General features: G+C 45.0%; 1 protein-coding gene across 1 annotated transcript; it reads right to left on the reverse strand.

Annotated features, from left to right (window-relative positions):
• Positions 1 to 7,492: 7,492 nt before the first annotated feature.
• On the reverse strand, positions 7,493 to 23,046 carry PLAC8L1 (PLAC8 like 1). The gene is made up of 3 exons (XM_056847787.1): positions 22,983 to 23,046; positions 18,466 to 18,602; positions 7,493 to 7,645 (listed from the first exon to the last, which is right to left on the reverse strand). Exons 1-3 carry the CDS (start codon positions 23,044 to 23,046, stop codon positions 7,493 to 7,495), a joined length of 354 nt encoding a protein of 117 aa, XP_056703765.1.
• Between the last annotated feature and the right edge of the window lie 1,443 nt (positions 23,047 to 24,489).

Genomic DNA, 24,489 nt, shown 5'->3' on the forward strand with positions numbered 1-24,489 from the left:
GGGGGCATTTTTGGAGGTAGAGTCCCCAAATTTGCAGAGTTGCTGCAAGGGACTCTCCTTCAATGGTCACCAAAATTTGGTGAACTTTGGGATAGGGAGTCCAATTTTATGGGCCCGCAAAGGAGTCAGCCCCATCTTCAGGCATTTGCGAGCCAAGCTGTCATTCAGGTTCAAAAGTTCAGTGTTGCCAAGGACTGATGGAAAGAGCCGATTGCCAGCTGGCACCTCAAAGTCTGGGGTCTGCCTTTATTTCTGGGTTGCTCTGCATGACGTCCATGCAAATGAGCTTCCAAACAGAGGGGAAAGGCTTAAATGCAAGAGAAATAAGGCACAAAAACATTCCTTTTGGTGGCAAATGACATTTTGTTAGCAGTCCTTTAATGTGGTCATGAAAAATCTGATTCAAAGAGATAGTCATTGTGCGGGGAAACAAAGCCTCTACTTGGAGTGACTTTCCTTTGACAGCAGGTTTTCAGGGTGGAAGTAAGATCAGTGCCAGCCAAAGTCTCGACCACAGGGGCTGTCTGAAGGAGATTGCTCATCCATGTGGATGAAGAAATATCCTTTGGAAGCCTGGTGGTGACTTTATTTGGAGGGTTTATCCCTCCTGACAGGACTGGGTGAGCCCTATCTTTTAATGACTCTTCTGCTTGCAGACTATTCTTCTGTTGAGTGATATACCTGGAAAGATGGTCAGACCAAGATGGTTCCGATTACATGATTCCCATCTCAAAACCAGAAGAAAGAAAGAAAGAAAGAAAGAAAGAAAGAAAGAAAGAAAGAAAGAAAGAAAGAAAGAAAGAAAGAAAGAAAGAAAGAAAGAAAGAAAGAAAGAAAGGATAAAGCACAGATCCATGTCTCTGAGTAAAGGCGAATAGCCGAATCCAAAAAGCCGAATATCTATTCAGCTTTTTCGGGAATCGGCTATTCAGCTTCGGCTTTATCCCCAGCTTTTGGAGTTCAGTGAACCCAAAACCCAAAATTGACCGAAACAGCTAATTTTGGGATTATTTTTGGTTTGGGTTTATTGATATGCACAACCCTACAGTACACTATTATTGCCAAATCCCCACTATGACTGGTATCTCCTTAGTTACTGTTTCCTGCAATGGTGGAAGCAATTTCCTGTTGCCCTTAGAGGGATACAAAACCCCTGAAAAAGCACAGAGAGAAAAACTGTCTAAAGCCCTCAAGCCACCTTAACGTGGATGGTGTGAGACCCAGCTGAAAGCTTGTTTTCCGGTATCTTTGGGCAAATAAAAATAGTAGTCAAAGTTAATCTGCAGTTGTTGGAGAAATACTGCTACATTACTTACCCTCTGGATACAAGGCAGAAAGGGATTATAGGAATAGCTCCTGTAGCAAGTTGTTCACCCTAAGAGGTTAACAAAAGTAGCTGAATAGAAATATAGTAAGCCCTCTATACTAAGTCCTCTCTGTATCCTCAGTTTAACCCATCCTGCTGAGGTATTTCAGACATGCCCCTGAGAACTTGGCTTTCAGAACTGTTTAGAAATCATAAGCTCCCAAGGACAGCTATAAGAACTAGGCAGATCCAGAACTCCTAAAATAATAATTAGAGCTAGAAGCCAAGCCAGCATCCAGTTTTCTAAAATTGTTTTTAACACCCACCCAATCCATTTCATGTGTTTTGCCTGCTATTATGCAGTGACCCTAAATGTCAGGTGGCCACTGGGTTCAGAAATTCAGACTTCGATTTAGGCACCTAGAGATAAACTGCTTAGTTGAAGTTCATACCAGCAACATTTAGGGTGTCTAGAAGAGGTTGAAAACAGACAAAGACCACATCTGTTCCAGCACCTGCTGGGTTCCCACTAACAACAATTAATTCATTATTCCTTGCCTCGCTGGCAAAAGGTTGCAGTGCACAGAACTAGGCTAATTTTGTTGCTGCCACCGCGATGGCACCACATCCATCTGCAATGCAAATAGTGGGGCATCAGAATTATAGGGGGGCCATGATGACACATGTCACACCCACCTATGAGCATGTCCACATTACTGGAACCTTTCTGCATGCTCGTGGCCTATACAGTTAGCTTGGTACACTTTGGTGACCCTGAAGTTGCAAGACCTGTGGGATGGATGCTATGTGGATGAGTAGGAGTACCCTGCCAGAAATTTTGTTAGTCCTTATGGTTCTACTGGACTCCTACTCTATTCTACTGCTATTGACAGACTAACACAGCTACCCATCATGATCTATGTGGATGAAGTTCATGAAAGCTAAGTGCATCCAACCCTTTCTGAAAACTACCAAAGGGAAATGAATTCTCATGTAATCTCAAGGACAAACATCAGTTTTGGCAGTCAGAGCAACCTGCTGAATTCATAGTTAAATTGTGGAACTCCTTGTCCCAGGATGTCATGATGGCTGCCAATTTGGAAGGCTTTAAGAGGAGAGTGAACATGTTCATGGAGGATAGGGCTATCCATGGCTACTAGTCAAAATGAATGCTAGTCATGATGCATACCTATTATCTACAGTATCAGAGAAGCATGCCCATTATATTAGGTGCTGTGAAACACAGGCAAGATAATGCTGCTGCAGTCATCTTGTTTGTGGGCTTCCTAGAGGCACTGGTTGGCTACTGTGTGAACAGACTGCTGAACTTGATGGGCCTTGGTCTAATCCAGCATGGTTTTTCTTACGTTCTTATGCCTGCACTCCTCTCCTCACCTGTGTATTATGACTGCATTAGAATATGTTCCTGCTCACTCCCTAATGCCACTGAGGCTGGGGACGGGGTGGGAGGGCCTTGGCTTCCTCCAGTCATGTGAATTGAAGAGCAGCATAGATGAGGGGAGGGGAAAGGTGATGAAACAGATGCTTTTTGTGGAACAGCAAGGAGCTATTTTGAGCCACGGCAGGAGATATATAAAGCAGGATGCTTGTGCAGGATGCTTCAGAGCTTTGATGCCATGGTGATGGGTTCCTTAGAAAGACCAAAATAGAGCAAGATGGATGAGAGGAGTTTAGCGTGGAGGTGGACGTGTTTTACAGTGATGGATCTTTTCTAAAATCTACAAAATACACCCACTTTCCTATTGAATAACTGCCTCAACCTGTATGATGGAAGGAAAGAACAAGGAAAGGTAATAAACTCTCCTGCACCTCTGTTGGAGCAGAATAAGGTAACTGTGCAACCCACTAACCACTAGGATAGGACAAGTTCTTAAGTAAGGCCCCAACCTCTACTACCCTCTCAGTTACTCTCAACCAAAAATCAGGAAAAGAAAACAGACCAAGTCAGTTCTCCCCTATTCAAGATGAACACTTTCACTCCGATGCTCTGTTATTTCTATCTCTCTTTAACCCCTCAGCAGTTATCTTCCACTCCCACTAGGAATGGCTCTCTAGTTGGATTCATGATAACATTATGCCACATACCCAAGCTTACCTAGCTCTGCATGCAATGAAGTACAAAGTCTACTTGTCCTCAACATCTGATGTTAGTGTCGTTGCTGACCCTGCTATCCAAAATAGATTCTTTCTGCTTCCGTACTTCAATGTAATACAAGTGAGTGTCCATAACAGCACAACAGGTTGCAGAGTTTAGGGCACATATGACTACTGCTACTGCTACTTCTTCTTCTTTCCTTGCGCATTCTACTTTTTCTTGAGAATCAAAGATTGTCATAGATAATGAAGAAAAGGGGTCAAGCAATAACAGCATCTAAGTTTTTGTCTTCAATGAACCTGTCAAAGTTCTGGAGAGGCACAGAAGCCTAACAGGCAGAACAGAAATGTTACCCTAAGAAGGCAGTCTCCACTTTAGTTGGGGGAATTAGCTTGAGGCAGAGAGCAAGAGGGGGTAACTGGGATCAATAGCCTATGTATACCAGGATAGTCAGCATGGTGTAGTGGTTAAGAGCGTGGTTTGGAGCAGCGGACTGTAATCTGGAGTACTGGCTTTGATTCCCCACTCCTCCACATGAAGCCAGCTGGGTGACCTTGGGCTAGTCATAGCTCTCTCAGCTGTCTCAGCCTCATCTACCTCCCAGGGTGTCTGTTGTGGGGAGGGGGAGGGAAGGTGATTGTAAGCCGGTTGGATTCTCCCTTAAGTGGTAGAGAAAGTTGGCATATAAAAACCAACTCTCTTCTTCTTCTTCTCAGTCCTGGGTGAAAATTCTCAAATGAGTAGGCAGTTGTATAATTGAAATAATTGAAATATGGTTTTATTGAAGAATAAAAAAGTAAAACAAGAAATATATTTTAAGCAATGAACATACGCACACAAAGCATACAAGAGCTGTCTAAGAGAAAAGGGAGGAAGTTGGACAGGGTTTAAGGGATGGGTGATAGTTACCATTCTTGAAGGGATGACCAGGGAAAGTGACCAGCATTTCCAGGGGCAAAGAGCTTTCCATGTAGAAATTCTGGAGCGGTTCTAATTTGTTCATTGGAAACAGGGCCAAAGAAGCCTTACGGAAGCGAATAAAGTAGCACTTGGGGGGGAGAATGGCTTGAAAACAGGCAGTGGCTCAGGTTCACGATGAGCTCAATTTAAACTCTTACTATATACTTAGTTAATGAAACGCTTGAGCTGACTGCAGAATTTGCATCTGATCGTTTGTTGGATGTAATTGCCAAGGTAGCTGCTCAAGGAGCCAGAGGTCCTGAAGCAATTAACCCCTTGAGCTTGATTTTTTTATATAGAAAAGAAAACTGTGTTAACCAGTTCTTTGCCCATGCTTTGTTTGCCCAGGAAAGCAGTAGCAAAACCATAATGGTTCCATAGGGCCTAGCACATGCTCGTAGCCTTTAAGCTAATAATAATAATAATAAAAGTAATGCAAAGAGATTTCCTCTTCGGGTTTCGTCTTCGGACTTCTGGATTGACAAAAAGGAAAGCATGCACAAAGACATGGATTTTGTGATGGCCCAAAAGGGAAGTATTTCCCTGCCTCCCCTACCCACCGGAGAAATTAATAGTCTGCCTTGTATACGTTTCTCTCTTATTGCCTATGTCTTGGAGAGCCAGTGTGATGTGGTGATTAACAGCAGTGGACTCTAATCTGGAGAACCGGGTTCAATTCCCCACTCCTCTGCATGAAGCCTGCTGGGTGTCCTTAGGCCAGTCACAGTTCTCTCAGAACTCTCTCAGCCCATGTGGAGGAAGGCAACGGTAAACCACCTCAGAACGTCTCCTGCCTTGAAAACCCTGTGGGGTCGCTATAACTCAGCTGTGGCTTGACAGTACTTTCTACCACCACACCTATGTCTATCTCCAGCAATTCTTCTTCTTAATTACTGTTTTCATGACCAAAGTCATAAACAGGGAGCCATCACACACTGAAAGGAAAGTCTAAGGTTTACTACCTGAGTGATTTTACTACAGCTGCCAAAATTTTAGCCACATGCAAAGTGTTTCCAGCAATTGAAACATACATTAAAGTTGCATGACTTCCTCCTAGGCCTGCACCCATTTTCACAGCCAACTGCATAGTGTTGCCAGGTCCCTCTTCGCCACCAGCGGGAGGTTTTTGGGGCAGAGCCTGAGGAGGGCAGGGTTTGGGAAGGGGAGGGATTTCAATGCCATAGAGTCCAATTGCCAAAGCGGCCATTTTCTCCAGGTGAACTGATCTCTATCAGCTGGAGATCAGCTGTAATAGCAGGAGATCTCCAGCTAGTACTGGAGGTTGGCAACCCTATCTGCAAAACATTTGAAAAATAGGTTGAACCATGACATGGCAAACCTCAATCACAATTTTTGCCACAGTACCTGGAGGCTGGCAACCCTAGGACTGCATGTCTCTGTGAAGCACGTTTATCATGTAGACTGGTGCCCCCCCAGTCACAACTCAGCCATGGTGACTAGTAGGTGTACTCCTCTCTCCCACCACCACTTCTTTACTCTCTTTAAGATCTCTTTACTAAAAACTGAAGCAGATTCATTAGATCTTTAGTTGGGCTGGATCTTTCAACATTTCCGCTGGCAGGAACAGATTGCCCCCCACTTTCCCCTCCCCCCTGCAGCTCCTTTTGATTCACCAAAAGGCTATTCCAAGGATCAGGGGTAGGGTTGCCAGGTCCCTCTTCTCAACAGGTGGGAGATTTTGGGGGCAGAGCCTGAAGAGGGTGGGGTTTGGGGAGGGGAGGGACTTCAATGCCATAGAGTTCAATTGCCAAAGCGGCTATTTTTCTCTGATCTGATCTCTATCGGCTGGAGATCAGTTGAATTAGCAGGAGATCTCCTGCTACTACCTGGCAGTTGGCAACCCTAATCAGGGGACATGTGTGAACATCAAGGCACATAAGACAGGGGGCTGCAGTGAGGAAGGGCAAGATCGCCCCCTCTTCCCTCTTGCACCAGCAGAAAGCTGGTAGGATCCAACCTGGTATTTTTCTAAAATATTCAGGTAGCCTACTTCAATAGCCAAGGCTAGACCGATCTTGTCAGATCTTGGAAGCTAAGCAGGGTCAGCCCTGGTCAGTATTTGCATAGGAGACCACCCAGGGTCACTACACAGAGACTGGCAAAGGCAAACCACCTCTGAACGCCTCTTGCCTTGAAAACCCCCATGCAGTTGCCATAAGGCAGCTGTGACTCGTCAGTACTTTCCACCACCACACTACTACTACAGACGGCCATTTGCAGAGACAGTGGATTTCTCTCTTTCCTAGAGAAAGAGAGAGAAAGAGTGATAGGTGAAGGACATAGGTTTGCCAACCTGCGGGTGGCAGCTGAAGATCTTCTGCTATTACAACTGATCTCCAGTCAACGGAGATCAGCTCACCTGGAGAAAAAGAGCCACTTTGAAAGGTGGACTCTAGGCCATTATATCTCACTGAAGTTCTTCCCCTCCCCAAACCCCACCCTCCACAGGCTCCACCCTCAAAATCTCCAGGTATTTCGCAACACAGAGCTGGCAACTGCAGAAGGATATAGGGAGGTTTGTTTAATGTATACACTTATAATATGTACAATTAACCGTTGTAGCAACTCTGTGATACAAATTTTTATCATCATGTGAAATACATATAATAGGGTTTTTTTTTCTACCAGAAGAGAAAAGAACCACTCAAAGAACCAAATAAAAAACTGATTAGCAAGATCAACTTGCAATGATTTTTGAATGCCCATGGGCCCGATCCACGGGTCCTCCCCTAAATAACAGGCGGGGAAGAAGACCAGCACAAGCCTGCACATGGCTTGCAGGACCTCCATCTGTAAGGACAACTCTGATTCCACATAAATCCACGCAGATGCATCCATAAAATCCCAGGGTCAGCGAACCACTTTAACACACACTGACACGGTTTTGCTCTGGCACTCTGGCTGCTTCTGGTGTTGTCGGTGGATCTAACCCTTATGCCTTTCTGACGGGAACCCAAGAGGAGGAATTGCTCTCTGACACGTGAATGCATTTTTATTTCTAAAAATAGCCATTGTTACCATTTCAGGGGACAGGAGGGAAAGTACCATGAACAAAGAAGTTTCACATCTGAAAGTTTTTTGTTTGTTTTTCAAGCTAGAGCATCTTTGACCAAAGGAGGAGAAGATGATGGGTTTATTTCACAGACCTGGAATACCGGTCTCCTCTTCATTTCTCGGGCCACTTGACAGACTGCAAAAGGCCAGCAGCAATGAACTGCCATCCAGTCTTCACATAGGGTTCCCTGGAGGGGCAGGGGAGACAAAACAGAACTTCATCACATTAGAATGGATGTATTTATTTAGATACTTATACCCTGCCTCCCCCTGCTTTCATTTTATCCCGTAAATCCTGTCAGGCAGATTAGGCTGAGAACATGTGGATGGCTCAATGTCACCCAGTGAACTTTGTTGGCAGAGTGGGGATTCAAACATGGGTCTCCCATCTCCTAGTCTGATGCTACAACCACTGGTTCACATATCAGAATCTTTACGTAGTTTGTAGATTATAGTGTTAGCTATAAACAGGAAAGGTTCCTATTTGATGGATATGCATTGTGGACATGATGCACAAATGGGCTTGCCCCTCCCCTGACACAGCTATTGCCTGTTTGCTTCCATTTTATTGAGGTACCACTCGATTATACAAAATGGTTCCTTTCTATAGTTTTTTGCAGTGTTTTTGTTCCACAGTTATGGAACAACCTCCCCAGGGAGGTGTGCCTGGCCCACTCAGTTTCTATCTTTAGGAGGCAGTTGAAGACAATTTTATTTAGGGCTGCATTTGACTAATTTAGTTGTTGTTGTTTTTAATTTATTGGCAGTCCTCGTTGTGATTTTAAATTGTGGTCTTCAATGCATTTTTTATAATTATTGCATTTACATTGTAAGCCCCCTTGAGTTCCACAAGGTAGAAAGGCAGCTAATAAATGTTTTAGTTAAAATAAATCTGTGCCTCTGCCGCCTAGAGATCAGTTGTAACAGCAGGAGATCTCCAGCCACAACCTGGAGGTTAGCAACCCTAGTAATACTGCTGCACTGTATGTGTTAACAGTGGAAGTTACGGAAGTGACTGGTGCCAGCTTACGATGGGGTGGGGATGGGTTACGGAGTTAGCAGCATGCCACAGGTTAGCGATGATGTATTGGAACAACTATAAATATTTGCCACCTTAAATATTTGCAGGGAGATTGGCTCACACAATCAGAGGTCTAGAAGCTAATGGAAAGGGAAACACAGAATACACAGTATACACAGAAAATATAAGAGAAATGGTTGGAGGAAAGTACAAGGAAGTTTATTTACGGAAAGTTATTATTTGCTGGGGGAGGGGGCCTAGCCTTGCTGCTTCTACAGAATAGTCAACCTCTAACCTTACCCAGCATTGTGAGGAAGGCTGGTAATATTGCTTTTCTCTGGTCCACTAAGCGCTAAACCTGATTACTTTTCCATAATAGAGCCAAGGCATATTTTCAAATGCCCAAGATTATGTTTTGCATCAGTTTATCCAAAGCTGGTTTTGTGTGGTCTCCACATTTCCCAATTCAAATACAGGATCATTTGTTTATTGAGAAAGTTTGGCGTGTCAGCGGCACCTCTTAGTTATTTCTGTGTCATTATTGATGTCACCAACGCACCACGCCCACACCCTTTGCTGAATCTTTAAAAGGCTATCTGAGCACTTCTGCCTCCACAGGATTAATATTTTTAATAGAAAAAAAATAGACAAACCCAAACAAGACCAACATCAGTAGGGTTGCTATCCTCCAAATGGTGGTTGGAGATCTCCTGCTATTACAACTGATCTCCAGCCGATAGAGGTCAGTTCACCTAGATGGGGCATTCTTCACGGTAGATTTTGTTTCTGTTTTGCCACGGACTAAAGAAAAACATGATTTAAATGTTTTTTTCATGGCCGCAATTTATCCCCATCAATTATCTGTACTTTTGGTTTTTCATGGGAACAAAGCACGCTGTATTTGACAACGGTTTGGTCTGTCCCTTTTGCAGGAGCCCTCCCCTTCCAACAGGCTCATTGTTTATGCCTGCCCCCAGCTCCGCCCAGCTCCGCCCAGCAGATTACCTCCTGCGGTTCACCAGACCCAGTGCAAAAAACAAGCACCAGTCCCTCTCCATTTTTCTTCCACCCTTGCTCTGTTCTGCTTTGGGAACAGTCAGATTCCAAATTGGGGGGGGGGGGGCAAGACAGCGCTTTCCTCAAAGCTTCCCTCTATTTTCTATAGGTGTGGAACCCATTGCCCTTTAATGATAGACAGGATTGGGGGGGGGGCAGGGAATCCATGTGCCCAGAGAAGTGTTTAGCTGAAAGTGGGAATGGCGGGGTGGGGGAGAGGAAAGAAGGCCCCTGGATTGCGCGCTGGCCATGATCCAGCCACATTGCATCATGAAAGACAGGAGGGCTCCTAGCTTGCGTGCCAGCCCCAATCCAGCCAGTGTGCATGGCGAGGGGGGGAGAGGAAAGAAGGCCCCTGGATTGCGCGCTGGCCATGATCCGGCCACATTGCATCGTGAGAGACAGGAGGGCTCCTAGCTTGCGTGCCAGCCCCGATCCAGCCAGTGTGCATGGCGAGGGGGGGAGAGGAAAGAAGGCCCCTGGATTGCGCTGGCCATGATCCGGCCACAGTGCATCGAGAGAGAGGAGGGAGATAAGAGGAGGCTGGCTGCCCCTCTTCAGAAGAGTGATGGGAGGGAGTTTTGACTTGGGTTTTCCGCTCTCAGGATGCACATTTTTCCCATCCGAATTCTCAAAAATCCCCCCTCCCCTTTGGGGCAGAAGGGCCAACAGCCCCTTCTCTTGAAGATCCCCCCACTGCCCTAGACTGAGCTGCCACCACCACCACCCCCAGCGCACGAGGAGCACATGGCGTGGCCCCGCCAGTCTCCCCCTGGAGCCGTCCGTCCAACGTCCCCCTGGGCTTAGAGGTGTGGGCCCAGCTCCAAGACCCATCCCGGGCGAGGGGCGGGGAAGGCGTGCGGGGACGGAGGGAGAGAAGTGCCAGGATTCTAGGCAGGCAGGCAGACAGCCAAAGGGGCGGTATTCTTGTCCGAGTGTCATGGCCCAGGCTTCAACAGGCGAAGCATCATCAGAGGAAGAGCCTGAGCAGGGAGAAATAATGGGCATTGCACCTCAGGCAGCTGAGAATGCAGGGCAGGGCGAAGGGCAACAGGTAGGAGTAAACACCAGCCCTGCTGAGGATTTGGAAGTAAACACAGAATCACCTCCTTCGGCACAACCAGATGCAGCTGTAACTCCACAGAAGCAGGACCCACCCAGCTCACCTGAAGACACTCAACAACAGCAAAGGCAAAAAGGAAGAATGCAGTTACAAAGTAAAAGGAGAAGTGCGCGTTTACAGGCACTAAGAAGATGGCTCCAAGACTGTGAGCTGTCTGAGGATGAGACCTAAGGCAAAGGGAAACAGCTTAAAACCAGGCTTGGAACAGACAGACGTTGCGAAAGCAATTGTTGCAAAGGATCTCTGACTTTTGTTGCTGACGCTCCTAGACTTTGTTAAACGGACTTCTGACCCTTGGACCGGACTTTTGACTTCCCCTCTGCACGCCGACTTTATTTTGGTTTCCAGCTCCTGGCGGGACTTCCCCGGATTCCTGCATTCCAGAGATAACAGCCTGCTCTCAAGACCAGTAGCCGGCAGTAACCCAAGACGACCTGGTCTAGCACACCGAGCACGAAACTCCCCAACCAATCACCGTTCTTGAGGGAGGAGAAAGGAGACGTCCCGGGGAGCAAAGCAAACATTTTTTCATGGGCATCCGTGCAACAAAACACGTGTCCACAGGAAAGATTGTTTCAAAGGTGGTTTGGATTGCCTCTCTTTTAACCCGGCTTATTTTGCTAAGGGGGGGGGAACACAGCTCTGCAGTGAATAACCAACATTTGACTCCGACGCAAATCAGCATCAAAACAGCAGCAAATCTCCGTGAAGAATACCCCCTAGAGAAAATGGCCACTTTGCCGATTGGACTCTGTGGCATCAAAGTCCCTCCCCTCCCCAAACCCCACCCTCCTCAGGCTCTGCGCCAAAAACCTGCTGCTGGTGGTGAAGAGGGACCTGGCAACCCTATACATCAGTGCCTTGGCTTTTTTATAAACATTTCCATCTTTTTTTAGCTTGTGCTCATACTCTCTATCACCTATGTTGACATCATCCTTTTCCCTGGGCCCTAACAGCTGCCCCTGACGCCAGCCTTGCCTGTTGGAGTCAGAGAAGAGTCAAGGATAGGGGTTGCCAACCTTCAGGTGGTGGCTGGATATCTCCCATTATTACAACTGATCTGCAGGTGATAGAGATCTGCCCTCCTCAGACTCCTCCTCCAAAACCTCCTGGTATTTCCCAACTTGGAGCTGGCAACCCTAGTGAAGGAACATGGAAGTTAGGCAATAGGTTTAGCTAATTTATTTTTGGAATTCTGCTTATTACACCTTGCAGGCCTTTCCCATTTTGACTCAGCCAACCCCACTGCTTTTTCTTTGGCTGAACACACATGCCATTTAATTTCCAGCCCAGCCACCACCCAGTGCATGCCAAGCTGCTGCTCCAGCTCTTTCCATCTGCATGGAGCAGCCTACACTCTTTGGCCTCCAGTCCCGTTTGCCCTGAATTCGTAGGCAACCTTTCCCATTCTTTTGTAGCACTTTTCTTTTATGACAAGTCAACAACATCTATTACGCCTCTTTCTCTTCTATTTGAATGATATAGTTGAACAACAGCTTTTAAAACTCTAACACGGTGTTTATGCATCTCAGACTCGCTTGCTCGTCCCGGCAGTTGTCTCTTCATGGTAAAGGGGAATCAAAGGGGAGATATTCTGCACTCTTCCAAGTTGAGAACTTCCATAACCAGAGGGGAAGCAGCGTTTACCATACCTGAGCTGTCCTGGGGGAGGAGGTGTCAAATGGAATACGCTGAAAGGAGTGAAGGAGTGCAGATCCATCTGCCGCCCTAGAGAGAGAACCTCGGCCCATCCCTCTTGCTCCAAGCAGCTTCTGGGACAACATGATACAGTAGTGTGTGCTTTGACACGTATGTCACTCCCTATTCTGCACGCATAAAAGTGACAACATGTCACTTGCCACAGAGTTAGAGGGTTGATTCAGACCTGTGGGACTTTGCATTCTAACAGCTTTTTGTTTAAACTGGGCTGCTACCTGGGCAAAACCAGATGCACAGGCTTAGTTAGCACACCAACACAACACTTGCCCATCCTACCAGTCTCTGGCATGCTTACTCAGCACAGGTAACTGCTTTGCATGGGCAGCAGCCCAATTTAAATGAGATACTGTGCAAGAGCAAAGTGCAACCGGTTCGTGTTTTTGTCTCGCCAGCATCCTGTTTAAATTGGCCTTTATTGCTCACAACTAAGGGGCAGTAACTTGTTTTTTGCATGAGGATTAGATCTACTCCGTACAGCATATATCACAAATGTATTCCACATGCACCTTCAGCTGAGCTAGCGCTGGTTCCCCACCCTTTGCCCAGCCCATCATAGGTGACAATGACGTGTTCCTGGGCCATGTCATACTTACATGAGAGGACAAATTCTTTCGAAGCACCAGTTTGCTCAACGACGAGCCGAATGAGCTGTGGCCCCAGAAGATATAGTCACACAGCTAGAAGGGTCTTACAGACCATCCAATTCAGCCGCCTGCTCAGTTCTGGAAATCCAAAGCTAGAGCACCCTCAACAGACGGCTGTCCCATTTCTGCTTGAAGAACTCCAGCAAGCACAGCCAAACCAAGGTTTTTTGGTGCCCAAGGCACGTCATGACTTTAGTGCTCCTCCATTCCATAGAAAGTAAACTGAGAAGTAGAGGAGGTCCCTCTTGCTTTTTTGGTGTCCCTCAAAATCTGGTACCCTAGAGGATCACCTATGTGCTTAGATCTGTGCTTAGGCTAAATGCTCCTGCAGCAGCTTCATACGAGTCTTACTGGGTGAACTGCAAAGTTTCAGTCGGATATAATGTACAATACATTCTGAAGAAGCCATCGAAACAAGATAGAACCGGGATCTTGTCAAATTGTAGTGGGGTGGCACCCCCTTAATTAATCAGTGCACTTCGCAGTGCACTCACATACCGACGTGACATGCAGGATCCACATTATCACGCCGGAGTTGTTCCAACACGAAGTGCACTTTTTGTATATATGCTATGTTACAGCCGAGGTCAATATCCAAGGAATTTGGACTTAAGTTATAGCCCATTATAACGACAAACGGAGCTGGGATCACAATATAAGGATTGGGTTATTCAACGCCTATAAATCACGTTATGAATGGAATAAGAACGACGGAAGATCACAGTTGAATTCCTTGTTCCGCATATGATACATCAATCACCAGAACTTTCTACAGGTTTTTTTGTGCAGCTTCATACCAAGCTGGGCTTTATATAACAGCTGTTGGATTTTTGTAACGTTGTTTGTACATCTTAGTCCTGTTCTTACTTGTTCTAAATAGCATAAATGAGGGATTGTGTTAATAATGAGTATTTAAAAACCTATAAAATTGAGTAAGCATATTGTGGTCACGTTACTGAAGTTTTTTTCCTTCATTGAGGGTTTATTCTTAAACCTCCAGGTACTAGCTGGACTGGAGATCTCCTGCTATTACAACTGATCTCCAGCCGATAGAGATCAGTTCACCTGGAGAAAATGGCCACTTTGGCAATTGGACTCTATAGCATTGAAGTCCCTCCCCTCTCGGACTTCCGCTAGGGCAGCTGAGCAAAGCACTCGTCTCGCCGGGGGCTCCCGGAGGAGAACCAAGAAACATCTTAAATAGGGGTGTCAACGCGCTCCTCCCGATTCCTAAATAGTGGAACGGGTATCAGGAAATCTGCAGCTGATGAAGAGCGGTTTAACTCCTGAACTCTCTGAGGTTTATGACTTTGGAGATTCAGTAGTAGTCCCGTCAGCGTGAGGAGTAATAAATCGTCGCAGACGTCTCTTTGGAATTTTGGCTTCGCTCTCCCCTATCTATTACCATCTAGCAACTATACAGAAGCAAGAATACCTACTCTCCTAAAATCTGAGTAAGTTTAAAAGAACTCTTTTGTTTTACCTGGATTTGGAAGTCCCAGGAGACTGCTAAATACATTAGTCGAATCCGTATCTCCCCGCTCAATGTTTAAATGACTCTTTAATGACAAGAAAAGATCTGATAACCCGGCAGGGATCTTATCAATTTGATCAGTGGGAAGACATAACAACTAAGATTTTTGAAAGACGCTTCAGTTGCCAATCAGGAACTACTACGTATAAAGGAGAGGGAGGAGTGAAACCCCCACCCCGAAGAGTAGACTTTCTAACTAAACAAGCTTTCCTGCCACGTCCTTCCCGGAAACAATCTATCATCGCGAGAGAGTCAAAGAACTTGGAATCGGAAGTGTGGTATTAGTGTGTAACTGGCAAATATTTCCCAAGTTCCTGACCACAAAGAAGACAGAAGGTCTATGACTCTGATTCTTGCAGCACCTCCTTGTTATTTACTACACTGGAATTTTCCTGGATCTTATTAACTGAGCCTTAACAGAAATTTTCAGAAGTAGCAACCATGGAATATCTGATTACACAGATGGAACTGCTTTGATGAGCACTTCATTTCAATTTATTAATCAAAAACTGAACATCATTTCAATTTATTAATCAAAAACTGGACTAGAGGGCCCTCTAGCTGACAAGAGAGATGAAGAACAGAAGAACACTGCAAAGGAAATGAGGAATTACAATAAAAATCTGCAATAGCCCATTTGACAACAATGGATTTGAATGTGAGTGATTTTGACTTCTGTCCCCTTAATCTGCTTGATGAACTTTTCAACACCTGCTTGGAGGATTTAATGAGTAGAAAAACTGGGGCTGTCAGGATCTTTTTCTTTGAATTTGGGATGGAAGATATTGCAACATGGATTTACTATGGAAATTATCTATCTGCAGAAGAGACTTTACCAACAATCTCCAAGGATGCTCTTAGACGATTACTGCTAATGTGGGAAAGAAAGAAATGCTGGAAATTCCGGACAAAGGGACTAATTTAAAAGAGTCTAGTGTCTCTTCTGGCTAAGATCGAAAAGGAACTGGTTAAAAGGATTGGTTATAATGGAAATAGAACTATATATGATATCAATTTACTAGAAAAACAATATGTTTTAAATGAGTGTTAGGGAGAAATGGAGGACTTACAAAATAATTAATTTTTAAATGGAAGTAATTACATGCTTTTTATTATACTAATCCATTTATTATTAGTGAGATTTGTTATTTCTCTTCTTCTTCCTTCTATTCTTATTTCCTTTTTTCTTTCCTTTATATGATATTATTAACTATTAATCTTTTTTTCTTGAAAAATATAATTGTCAAAGAGATTAATAAATATTAACAATAGTATTAGGATTAGAATTTTGTGCAAAAGAGATTACTAATTTATCACAAGATGAAGGGAGGTGTAGGGGAAGTCAACAACTTTTTATTATATATAATTTTTTTAACAATGTTACCTATTTGTTTTTACTTTTTACTGTTTATGTCATTGTTAAACTATGTGATTAATAATTTTGGAAAAATAATAAAAAATGTATTAAAAAAAGAAGTCCCTCCCCTCTTCAAACCCCACCCTCCTCAGCCTCCGCCCCAAAAACTTCCCTCTGGTGGTGAAGAGGAACCTGGCAACCCTAGGAACAGAGTAGAAGAATGGCACAAGAAGAAGAGTTAAATCTCTTTCTCCCAGCATCAAAGTCCCAATCTGAATCTTTCTCTCTTTTCTTCATTTATACCACACTTTTTTCTCCAAGGCAGCTTACAGACTTCTTCCTCTCCTCCATTTTATCCCCGGACAGCCATGTGAGGTTAGGCTGAGAATGTTTGACTAGGCCAAGGTCACCCAACAAGCTTCCATGGCAGAGCTGCAATTCGTACCTGTTTTTTTCCAGTTCTTGATCCAGCACTCTAACCACTATACCATATGGGCTCACTTTTACACACACACACACACACACACACACACACACACACAGAGGTTACTTTTTAGTATTTTTAGAATAGGAGCTTATAATGGATCCTTGGGTCACATCTCACACCAAATGAAATAGGGCGAAAACGCATGGTCACTTTATCCTCCTTTAATCCCTGTTTTAGCCAGGATCGAACGCACATTAGGCGAAACGCATGCGTTCGATCCAGGCTGAATCCTGGCTGAAACGGGGATTAAAGGAGGATAAAGCGACCATGCGTTTTCGCCCATAGAGTGATTCCTCTTCAGATATGCAGTAAGCACCAGTTTTTTTCATCAACTCCTGATAGAGTTGCCAACTCTGAGCTGGGAAATTCCTGAAGATTTGGGAGTGGAGCACAGGGAGGGTAGAGTCTGGGTAGAAGAGGGAGCTCAGCAAGGATGGGGTGCCATAGAGCCCGCCCTCCAAAGCTGCCATTTTCTCCAGGTGAATTGATCTCTGTAATCTGGAGATGAGTTGTAATTCTGAGAGAACTCCAGGCCCCACCTGGAGGTTAGAAACCTTAACTTCCGAACATGCCGACTTTCCTTTCCACCACACAACAAAGTTCTGGAGAATGTAGAATTAACATGATGGAAACAAATTTTCATGTTGTAACTTTCCAAATAACGATATAGAGAAAATGCCTTTACTTGATTTCTGCTGACCCCTCAAGAGGACTCGGTAACAGGTCAGAAGGCCAGGCCTCCACAGTAAATTTCAACACAAATTCTACAGTTACAGGAGAATTGTTTTGTCCATCTTCCTGATTATATGGCAAATGGTTTTTTCTTCTCCATATGAACTTTTGCTCGATACAATTTTGCCACTACAAAAAACTGCTATTATTCATTACTTAAAAAAAAAAATTAAACAAACTTCCCCTGTGGCATTCTTAAAAAGAGCTCAGCAGCTTTTGGAGGGAAATTGAAGCAGAGAAGCAGAAGCAGTGGGAGGGATAGAGGGTGCTTAACACACATACACCCGCCGCCATTTTCTCATTCAGAATCTCTCCCAGTTGCTTTTTAATGTATGGAATTCCAGATGTCTGTTTATAAAGACACATCTGGAACCCCTCTGGGAGGGCAGTTCAACGGATTATTTTTGAGGAGAAACACAACAGGCCGGAAAAGAGTCAAGCAACTCTCCTCCCAGGGCTTCTCCGCTTATTCATTACTTTAAAAACATAGGTGTTTGCTTGGGGCTGATGTGCCCTTATAAAATAAATGCTGCCTTCTCATCTGTGCCTAAAAAGAGGCCATTTCAAAGGTTTAATGCATTTGCTCTGATTTAAACGTGTGTGTGTGTGTGTGTGTGTGTGTGTGTGTGTGTGTGTGTGCGTGTGTGGTGGTAATCTCTGGTACTGAGTATTGGTACCCTCTTTTAATGTTCTTCTGAGTCCTGAGGGGGGAATTTGTGGAAATTGGCACAACCTTATATATGAGTACCAGCCATTTTAAAAAAAAGAAAAAAAAGCATTGGCTTTAAGAAGGTACGAAGCTAACAGGGGAAAAGAATATTTGCCCCCAACTCGAGAGATGTCAGATCTTTAGAAAGGTCAGGAAATGTGGCTGGCAGGTGCACTGTTAAGGTTTTATGCTGTGCTCAAAGTGAACTTGTCACCCCTGCAAAGATTTTAGGTCCTCACTAATTGTTGGTATGTATTATTGTTAGGGCGGCCAACGTTCATGTAGTGGCTGGGGATCTCCCACTATTACAACTGATCTCCAGGTGATAAGAGATCTGTTCACCTGGAAAAAATGGCTGCTTTGGAAGGTGAGTTCTATGGCATTATACCCCACTGAAGACCCTCCCCAAACCCCGTCCTCCTCAAGCTCCACCCCCAAAATCTCCAGGTATTTCCCAACCTGGAGCCGGCAACCCTAATTATTATACTTAAGTGCAACCTGCCATGACAGATTTTAATTTACAGCAATAGCATCTATCAGGCATGAAGCAGAGGGAGACGGATAAAATCTGGTGCCTATGGCCTGGTGCTTTATGGGAGCTGGATAGAAATCGTACACCAACTTACATGTATCTTGTATCTTTCTCTGGTCCCAACTCTCAGTGCTAAGGTGGATCCCAACAGGAGTGGAAAGCAAAAGCACTCCCCGTAGCGACTTGCAATGCTACATTCCAGGCACAGGCTGCACACCGAACCACACGCACCTATCATGAAGCACAACCAGAAGGAAACTATGACCAGACTAAGCTGTATTTACAACACACATTCACACAGTCATAAAGCTGGAAGGGACCTACAGAGGTCAGCCCATCTAGCTTCTCACCCTTATGACAGAATCCTCCGCACCCCTATCTTCTATATATAACCAACAGGATTCAAATTATACCATGGGTACCCCGAAAGCTCAGAGCTAGGGTTGCCAGCTCCAGGTTGGGAAATACCTGGAGATTTGGGGGGTGGGGCCTGAGGAGGGTGGGGTTTGGGGAGGGGAGGGACTTCAATGTCATAGAGACCAATTGCCAAAGCGGCCATTTTCTCCAGGTGAATTGATCTCTATTGGCTGGAGATCAGTTCTAATAGCAGGAGATCTCCAGCTACTACCTGGAGGTTGGCAACCCTACTCGGAGATCCAGAGGGCCACCAGGGCTGCTAGCCAGAGGCTTGGCAGCCCTAATCACATCCCTGCTGAGTTCCCTCCCCAAACTCTGCCACCAAATATCCAGGAATTGCCATCAGAGCTGGCCTCCCTGCTTCCTCCTTCCCATGCAATCATGATCTTATCTGGGGAGTGCCAACTGTAGTTTTGCGCTTCTTTGGCTCTGCTCTCTAAGGCGCACCACTTGTTTTATTTACTGGAATGAATTAGTTCTACCAACTGCTTACTGTTGTTATTTTGATGATTATAGATTATTATGTATAGTTTTACTACTGATGAAATCGCTATATTTTATGTTGTTAGTCATCCTGGGCCCGGCTTCAGTCAGGGATACAGGGCGGGATAGAAATCAAATCAAATGAATGAATGAATAAACTTGCCTCCCTATCGTTAGTCTCCTTATGAGGCACTTACAAGCTGCCACTTTCACCCAGCATTATATTCTAGCAGCAGAAATCGGCGCAAAAAAGGAAAGGCTGAACCTAAGGCCTTCAGAAAGCCCTAAAGCCTTGCTGAAAGAAAGTTTCCCATTAGGGCTTCCAACCTCCAGGTGGTGCCTGGAGATCTCCCGCTATTACAACTGATCCCCAGGTGGCAGAGATCAGTTCCCTTGGAGAAAACGGCCGTTTTGGAAGGTGGACTCTGTGGAATTATGTCCCACTGAGATCCCTCCCCTCCCCAAAGCCCACCTCCCTCAGGCTCTACCCCCAAAATATCCAGGTTTTTCCCAACCCAAAGCTGGCAACCCAGGGCAACCCAAATATTTCTGGGAATTATAGTTTGTCCTGGAAAACAGGGCTCTTTGGGATCTTTGTGTACGTAAAGTTTAGGGTCCTAATGAAGGCCCAAGGAACACCTCCCCCCTCCCCATACTCTGTATCTGGAAGATAAATTTAGGGCAAAGGTTGTTTTATTATCTACAAGCTGAGCTAATATTCAGAGGATGTTGGCTCAGATCAGGTAAAGTTTGTGATATCCAACTGAGAGGAATTCATTCTTGGCGAGTCGGTTCCCTTCAAAATTTAGAAACATCACTAATTTTTATTGGAGTGTGCTTTCTCTGAGGATGTAGACATGTACTCCTTCTGAACTTTAATAATTGAACATTCTCTAGCCCCTTGAGAGCTCTTATCCGGCCAGTGAGCTAGCCGAGGCAGCCACACACACCCACACTTGATCTGGGCTGGCGAGGCCCGGCCCAGCCCGACCAAGTGACATTTATGTCATATCCGGCCCTCTTAACAAGTTCGACACCCGTGGTGGTTACTTGTACATTTGCAAAGAATGCTGGATTCAGTGGGCCTAGGACTGATCCGGCAAAACATTTCTTATATTCTTAAAAAAGAGTGCACACTCAGAATCCCTTAGCATCCATCCGTGTAGCTTCCCAGGAAAAACTAGTTTTGAAAAGGGTGCTGGTAATTTACAGTTTTAAAATAAAGTTTACCTGGTATTGTCCAGGAAAATGGGAAATATCACATTATTGATTTACTAAAGACAAAGGTAATGCTTTGCACTTGGTTGCCAAATATCCAAGTACAAAATGCACATAATACAATAAATAGGGTTGCCAGGACCCCCCTCCAAATTAGCAGGAGGTTTTAGGGAGTGGGGCTGAAGCGGCTGCATGTGCGCATGGGCACACACGGTGACGGCACTTTCGGTTTTACTTCCGGAAGCGCCGGATTGCCACAGCTGATTTGGGGGGTTTGAGTGCAAAAGCAGACGCGGCGATGTGGCGCTTCCAGAAGTAAAACTGGAAATGCTGTAATTACATGTGTGTTCCTGCGTGCGCACACAGCCATGGCTGTAGAGCAGCTGGGTGGATTGGCAGGCAATTGCCCACCAATAACAGCCACTTGGCAACCCTAACAATAAAGGAAACATGCATGTTATAGAATAGTATTTTCCCTTTCAAAATACATACAAACAGTGATTGGAAACTAGATTTTTTTAAAGGGGAAGGTGACCTTTTTCATGTGTAATATCCGATGGTGTGTGCATGCATTTTTGTACTTGGATATTGGTAGCCAAGTGCCAAGCAGCATTTTTAAAGCAGATGCAAATAGGATAGCATAAAAAGTGTTTGAGAAATAGCTCATATGACAAACAGGAAGAAGCCAGAACATCGTACTCTGATCCTGTGATGGAGATGTGCACCCACACAGAAAGACATGCATATGAATACCAGGTTGGAAGCTGCAAGCATAATTCAGATATTCATCCATGTATTGCTTTGCAAGCACATTCCCATCCATATTCTTATGCAACCAGATATATGTTGGTATCCTTTTTTATACACAAGTAGACCTGGATCAAAGCCAGTGATGACTTCAGCACTATAGGATCCCATGACTCCTTTCCACTAAACTGGATTCTAAGGTCATTTATGCATGGGCACTTTCACGCACGTTTGCCCCCCATCTGTCTCGGTTATTCCTTGAAGTTATGCATGAGTTTTCACTCCATTAGAGATGACCTCGCTGCCAGCCCTCACAAATCCCAGGACTTCCCATTCCTCTGTTAACCCAATTCTTCCCTCTCCCTTGAGCTCAGCCCGGGTGAAATCCCCATGCACAAGGCAAAGCATGGGACACAGAAGCTTGGTTTCTCTCATAGCCAATTACAAAGCAGCATGTAAAGAGGCGGGGGTTCAAATGCTTCCTGGTTCCTTGGAGTTCTTTCTGAGCAGAAGGCTTTTTAAAACTGAGGCTTGGATTTCTTTCCCCCCCCCTTCAGATTACTCCGTTTTTTGTTCTTAAAATGCTTTTTTATGCAGCAATTGGGTTGGGGGGGATTTTCTGTCACAGTAAGCTCTACAAAGTAAGCCACTTACAAAGCAGCATTTAAAGGGGCGGGGGCTTGATTTGAGCTTGGAGACTGCTGGTGCATAGATTCCCAACAGGAAAGTGTGGGTCTAGCAAGCAACGAACCTCAGGTAAAACTCCCATGCATAAATGACCAAATGACTTCTGTCAAGTCTTCCACCTACAGAGAAAGACCTCCCAGGAAAGGAGCCAAATTGGTGTATTTTAATCTTATGAATTGTAATGGTTTTATATATATATTAAGTTTTGGTAATATTGTCTTGATTGTAAAGGCCTAAGGCCATGGACAATAAACATGACTGACTGACTGAGAAAGACCTCCCTTCATCAGCAACAAGAACAATTTCTCCATCAGAAAAAGGTATTCCCCATTGAAGGAAATCTTTCTTCCTTGAAGGAAAACTACGAAGAGGAAGAGGAAGAGGAAGAAGATCCAACTTAGCAGAAGGGAGTCATAGGATCTAACCCGCCAAAGACCCTGGTCTTTGACCCTCAGTTATTTGGGGGATATGTGGGGGGGGGCTGCTGGGGAAGGGGGAGGCAGGAAAGTTCCTGTTGCATGAACTCCTTTCATTTGCCCCACAACAGAATCCAACCCAGACTTCTAAAGGTGATAGTAGAACTGCTTCCGCCCAGCTGAAAACTTGGAATATTGTTCCGATACCTATTTTTAAAAGAAATTTTAAAAGAAATTTTAAAAATCCAAACACACGGGCAGGTGTTAAGTATCTTTGCCTAGGGAGAGCAGGAGAGTCAAAGATAACCATCCACTCTCGTGACCGGATTCATTTTAGTAAGGTCAAATTAGGTTCAACAAAATGGTCTCTTGAGAAGAGAGCAAGCAATCTGCTTCCTGAAGGTGATTCTCTTAAAAGGGGGAGGAGATGACGGCACAGATGGGCCTGGGTCAAGGGCGCAAGGCTGGCCCTGTACCCTTTTCCCATCTGACAGCCTCTCAGCTTCATTACCCCAGCCGCAACCTTTGCGGGATGGAGTTCATCTTCAATCATGCAGTGTCTATAAAAAACCTCCCTTCCCCCACGCCTGCCTGGGAGCACAGCTGTGGAAGAGGACTGGAAAGGAGCAGTCGCAATGCTTACAAACTCTCTTGTCACTGCAGACATCAAATAAGCCAGTGGACCAGTTGCCTCCAGCCTGCACCATAGCGGGGAGGATGCTAGACAAGGAAGCAGCACTGCCAGGAGATGGCTGAGTCCTCACAGGTCCCGCTGAGTTTCTGCTCCTGAATTTAAAAGAAAACCCAAACACTACAATAAGAGCAGCAAGGTAGCTCGTAAAACAAGCCGTCTTTGGGCTCAAGGAGGCATGAAGGAAGAGATTCATGATTGTAACACCACCTATTTACTTTGTTTTACAGCAATCATCCCCCTTTTCAGCATTCATTTCTCCTTGCCTGCGTTGCCGCTGTTCCCTAGCCTTCCACTTATGCAGCAAAACATATGCCTGATTGTCTGCGCTCTTTCGTTTCTCGTGAATAAAGGCGCGGACAGAAATCAGAGCCCTTGAAGTGCTTTGTATATTGTAATCCGCAAAATTGGTACATATTTCTGCCTCCACCTGCCCAATTGTCATTTTCCTCTTCCGTGGTAAAAAGCCAGACATCTGTTCAGCATGCAGATCTTCGACCATCACAATGAATGCTCTAAATCATTCATACTTTTAAAGGAAGAGGATTCTGAAGTGCGCATACTGATTTTCTTTCAGAGAAGTGTAATGTATGTGAATAGCAAGGATCGTAGCAAGGGTAAACCTAGGAGCTTGAGTCTCGGGCAAAGGCTCCTAAAACCTACTCACGCTATTGGCTGAGCCAACGCATCCCATTGGCCCTAAGCCGGGTCATGCCATTGGTGACCCGGGGGTTGTTTTCCCCCTATCACGGATCAGGGGGGGAGCGGCCATCAGGGGCTAGGGGAGCATTTAAGCAGGGCATAGTTATACAGTTCTCAGTTCTATTCTGTACTACAATAAAGCGTTGTTGTTGGAGCTCCGTCTCGACCTTGTGTGTCCTCCCCACGCGGACTTCACAAGAAGCATTTTACACTTTCTATCTAAATGATATCATTCTCTCTCCCTCTCTTTCAAGGAATGAACTAGACTTTTGATGGCTCATAGTCTTGGTCTACAGGATGTGCATACATTCACGGATGCCCATGCTTCATTGTGATATTCAGTATTGCTGCACTGTTTCACAGAGGTAGTGAGGGATTCTAGCTAGGATCCAGAGAACGCTGCCACTCACTTTACATACTCAGTAGGACTTAGAAGTTGAGAGAGTCCCCCTACCCCCCACCCCATCCTTGAGATCCTCTCATGCTACACAACCTGTCCTAAAATTCAGGAAGTAACTTTCATAATATCATGGAGGTCTGCTGATAGTTAGAAATCCTATGGGTATAGGTAAATTTTGGGTACATCTAAAATAACCCCAAAGCTCTCCCAAGTTAACCTTCAGTAAATGACAGCCTACAGCCTACATTGGGAGGACATCAGCAAAGCAATTACCATGGATTGGTATGGTTAAATAGTATTGGGAAGCATAACCCAGTGAGGGCTGTAGGAATGAGTACTCAGGCTCAATACATTACT

The sequence above is a fragment of the Euleptes europaea genome, chromosome 1, assembly GCF_029931775.1.
Source record: "Euleptes europaea isolate rEulEur1 chromosome 1, rEulEur1.hap1, whole genome shotgun sequence".
Taxonomy (NCBI): domain Eukaryota; kingdom Metazoa; phylum Chordata; class Lepidosauria; order Squamata; family Sphaerodactylidae; genus Euleptes; species Euleptes europaea.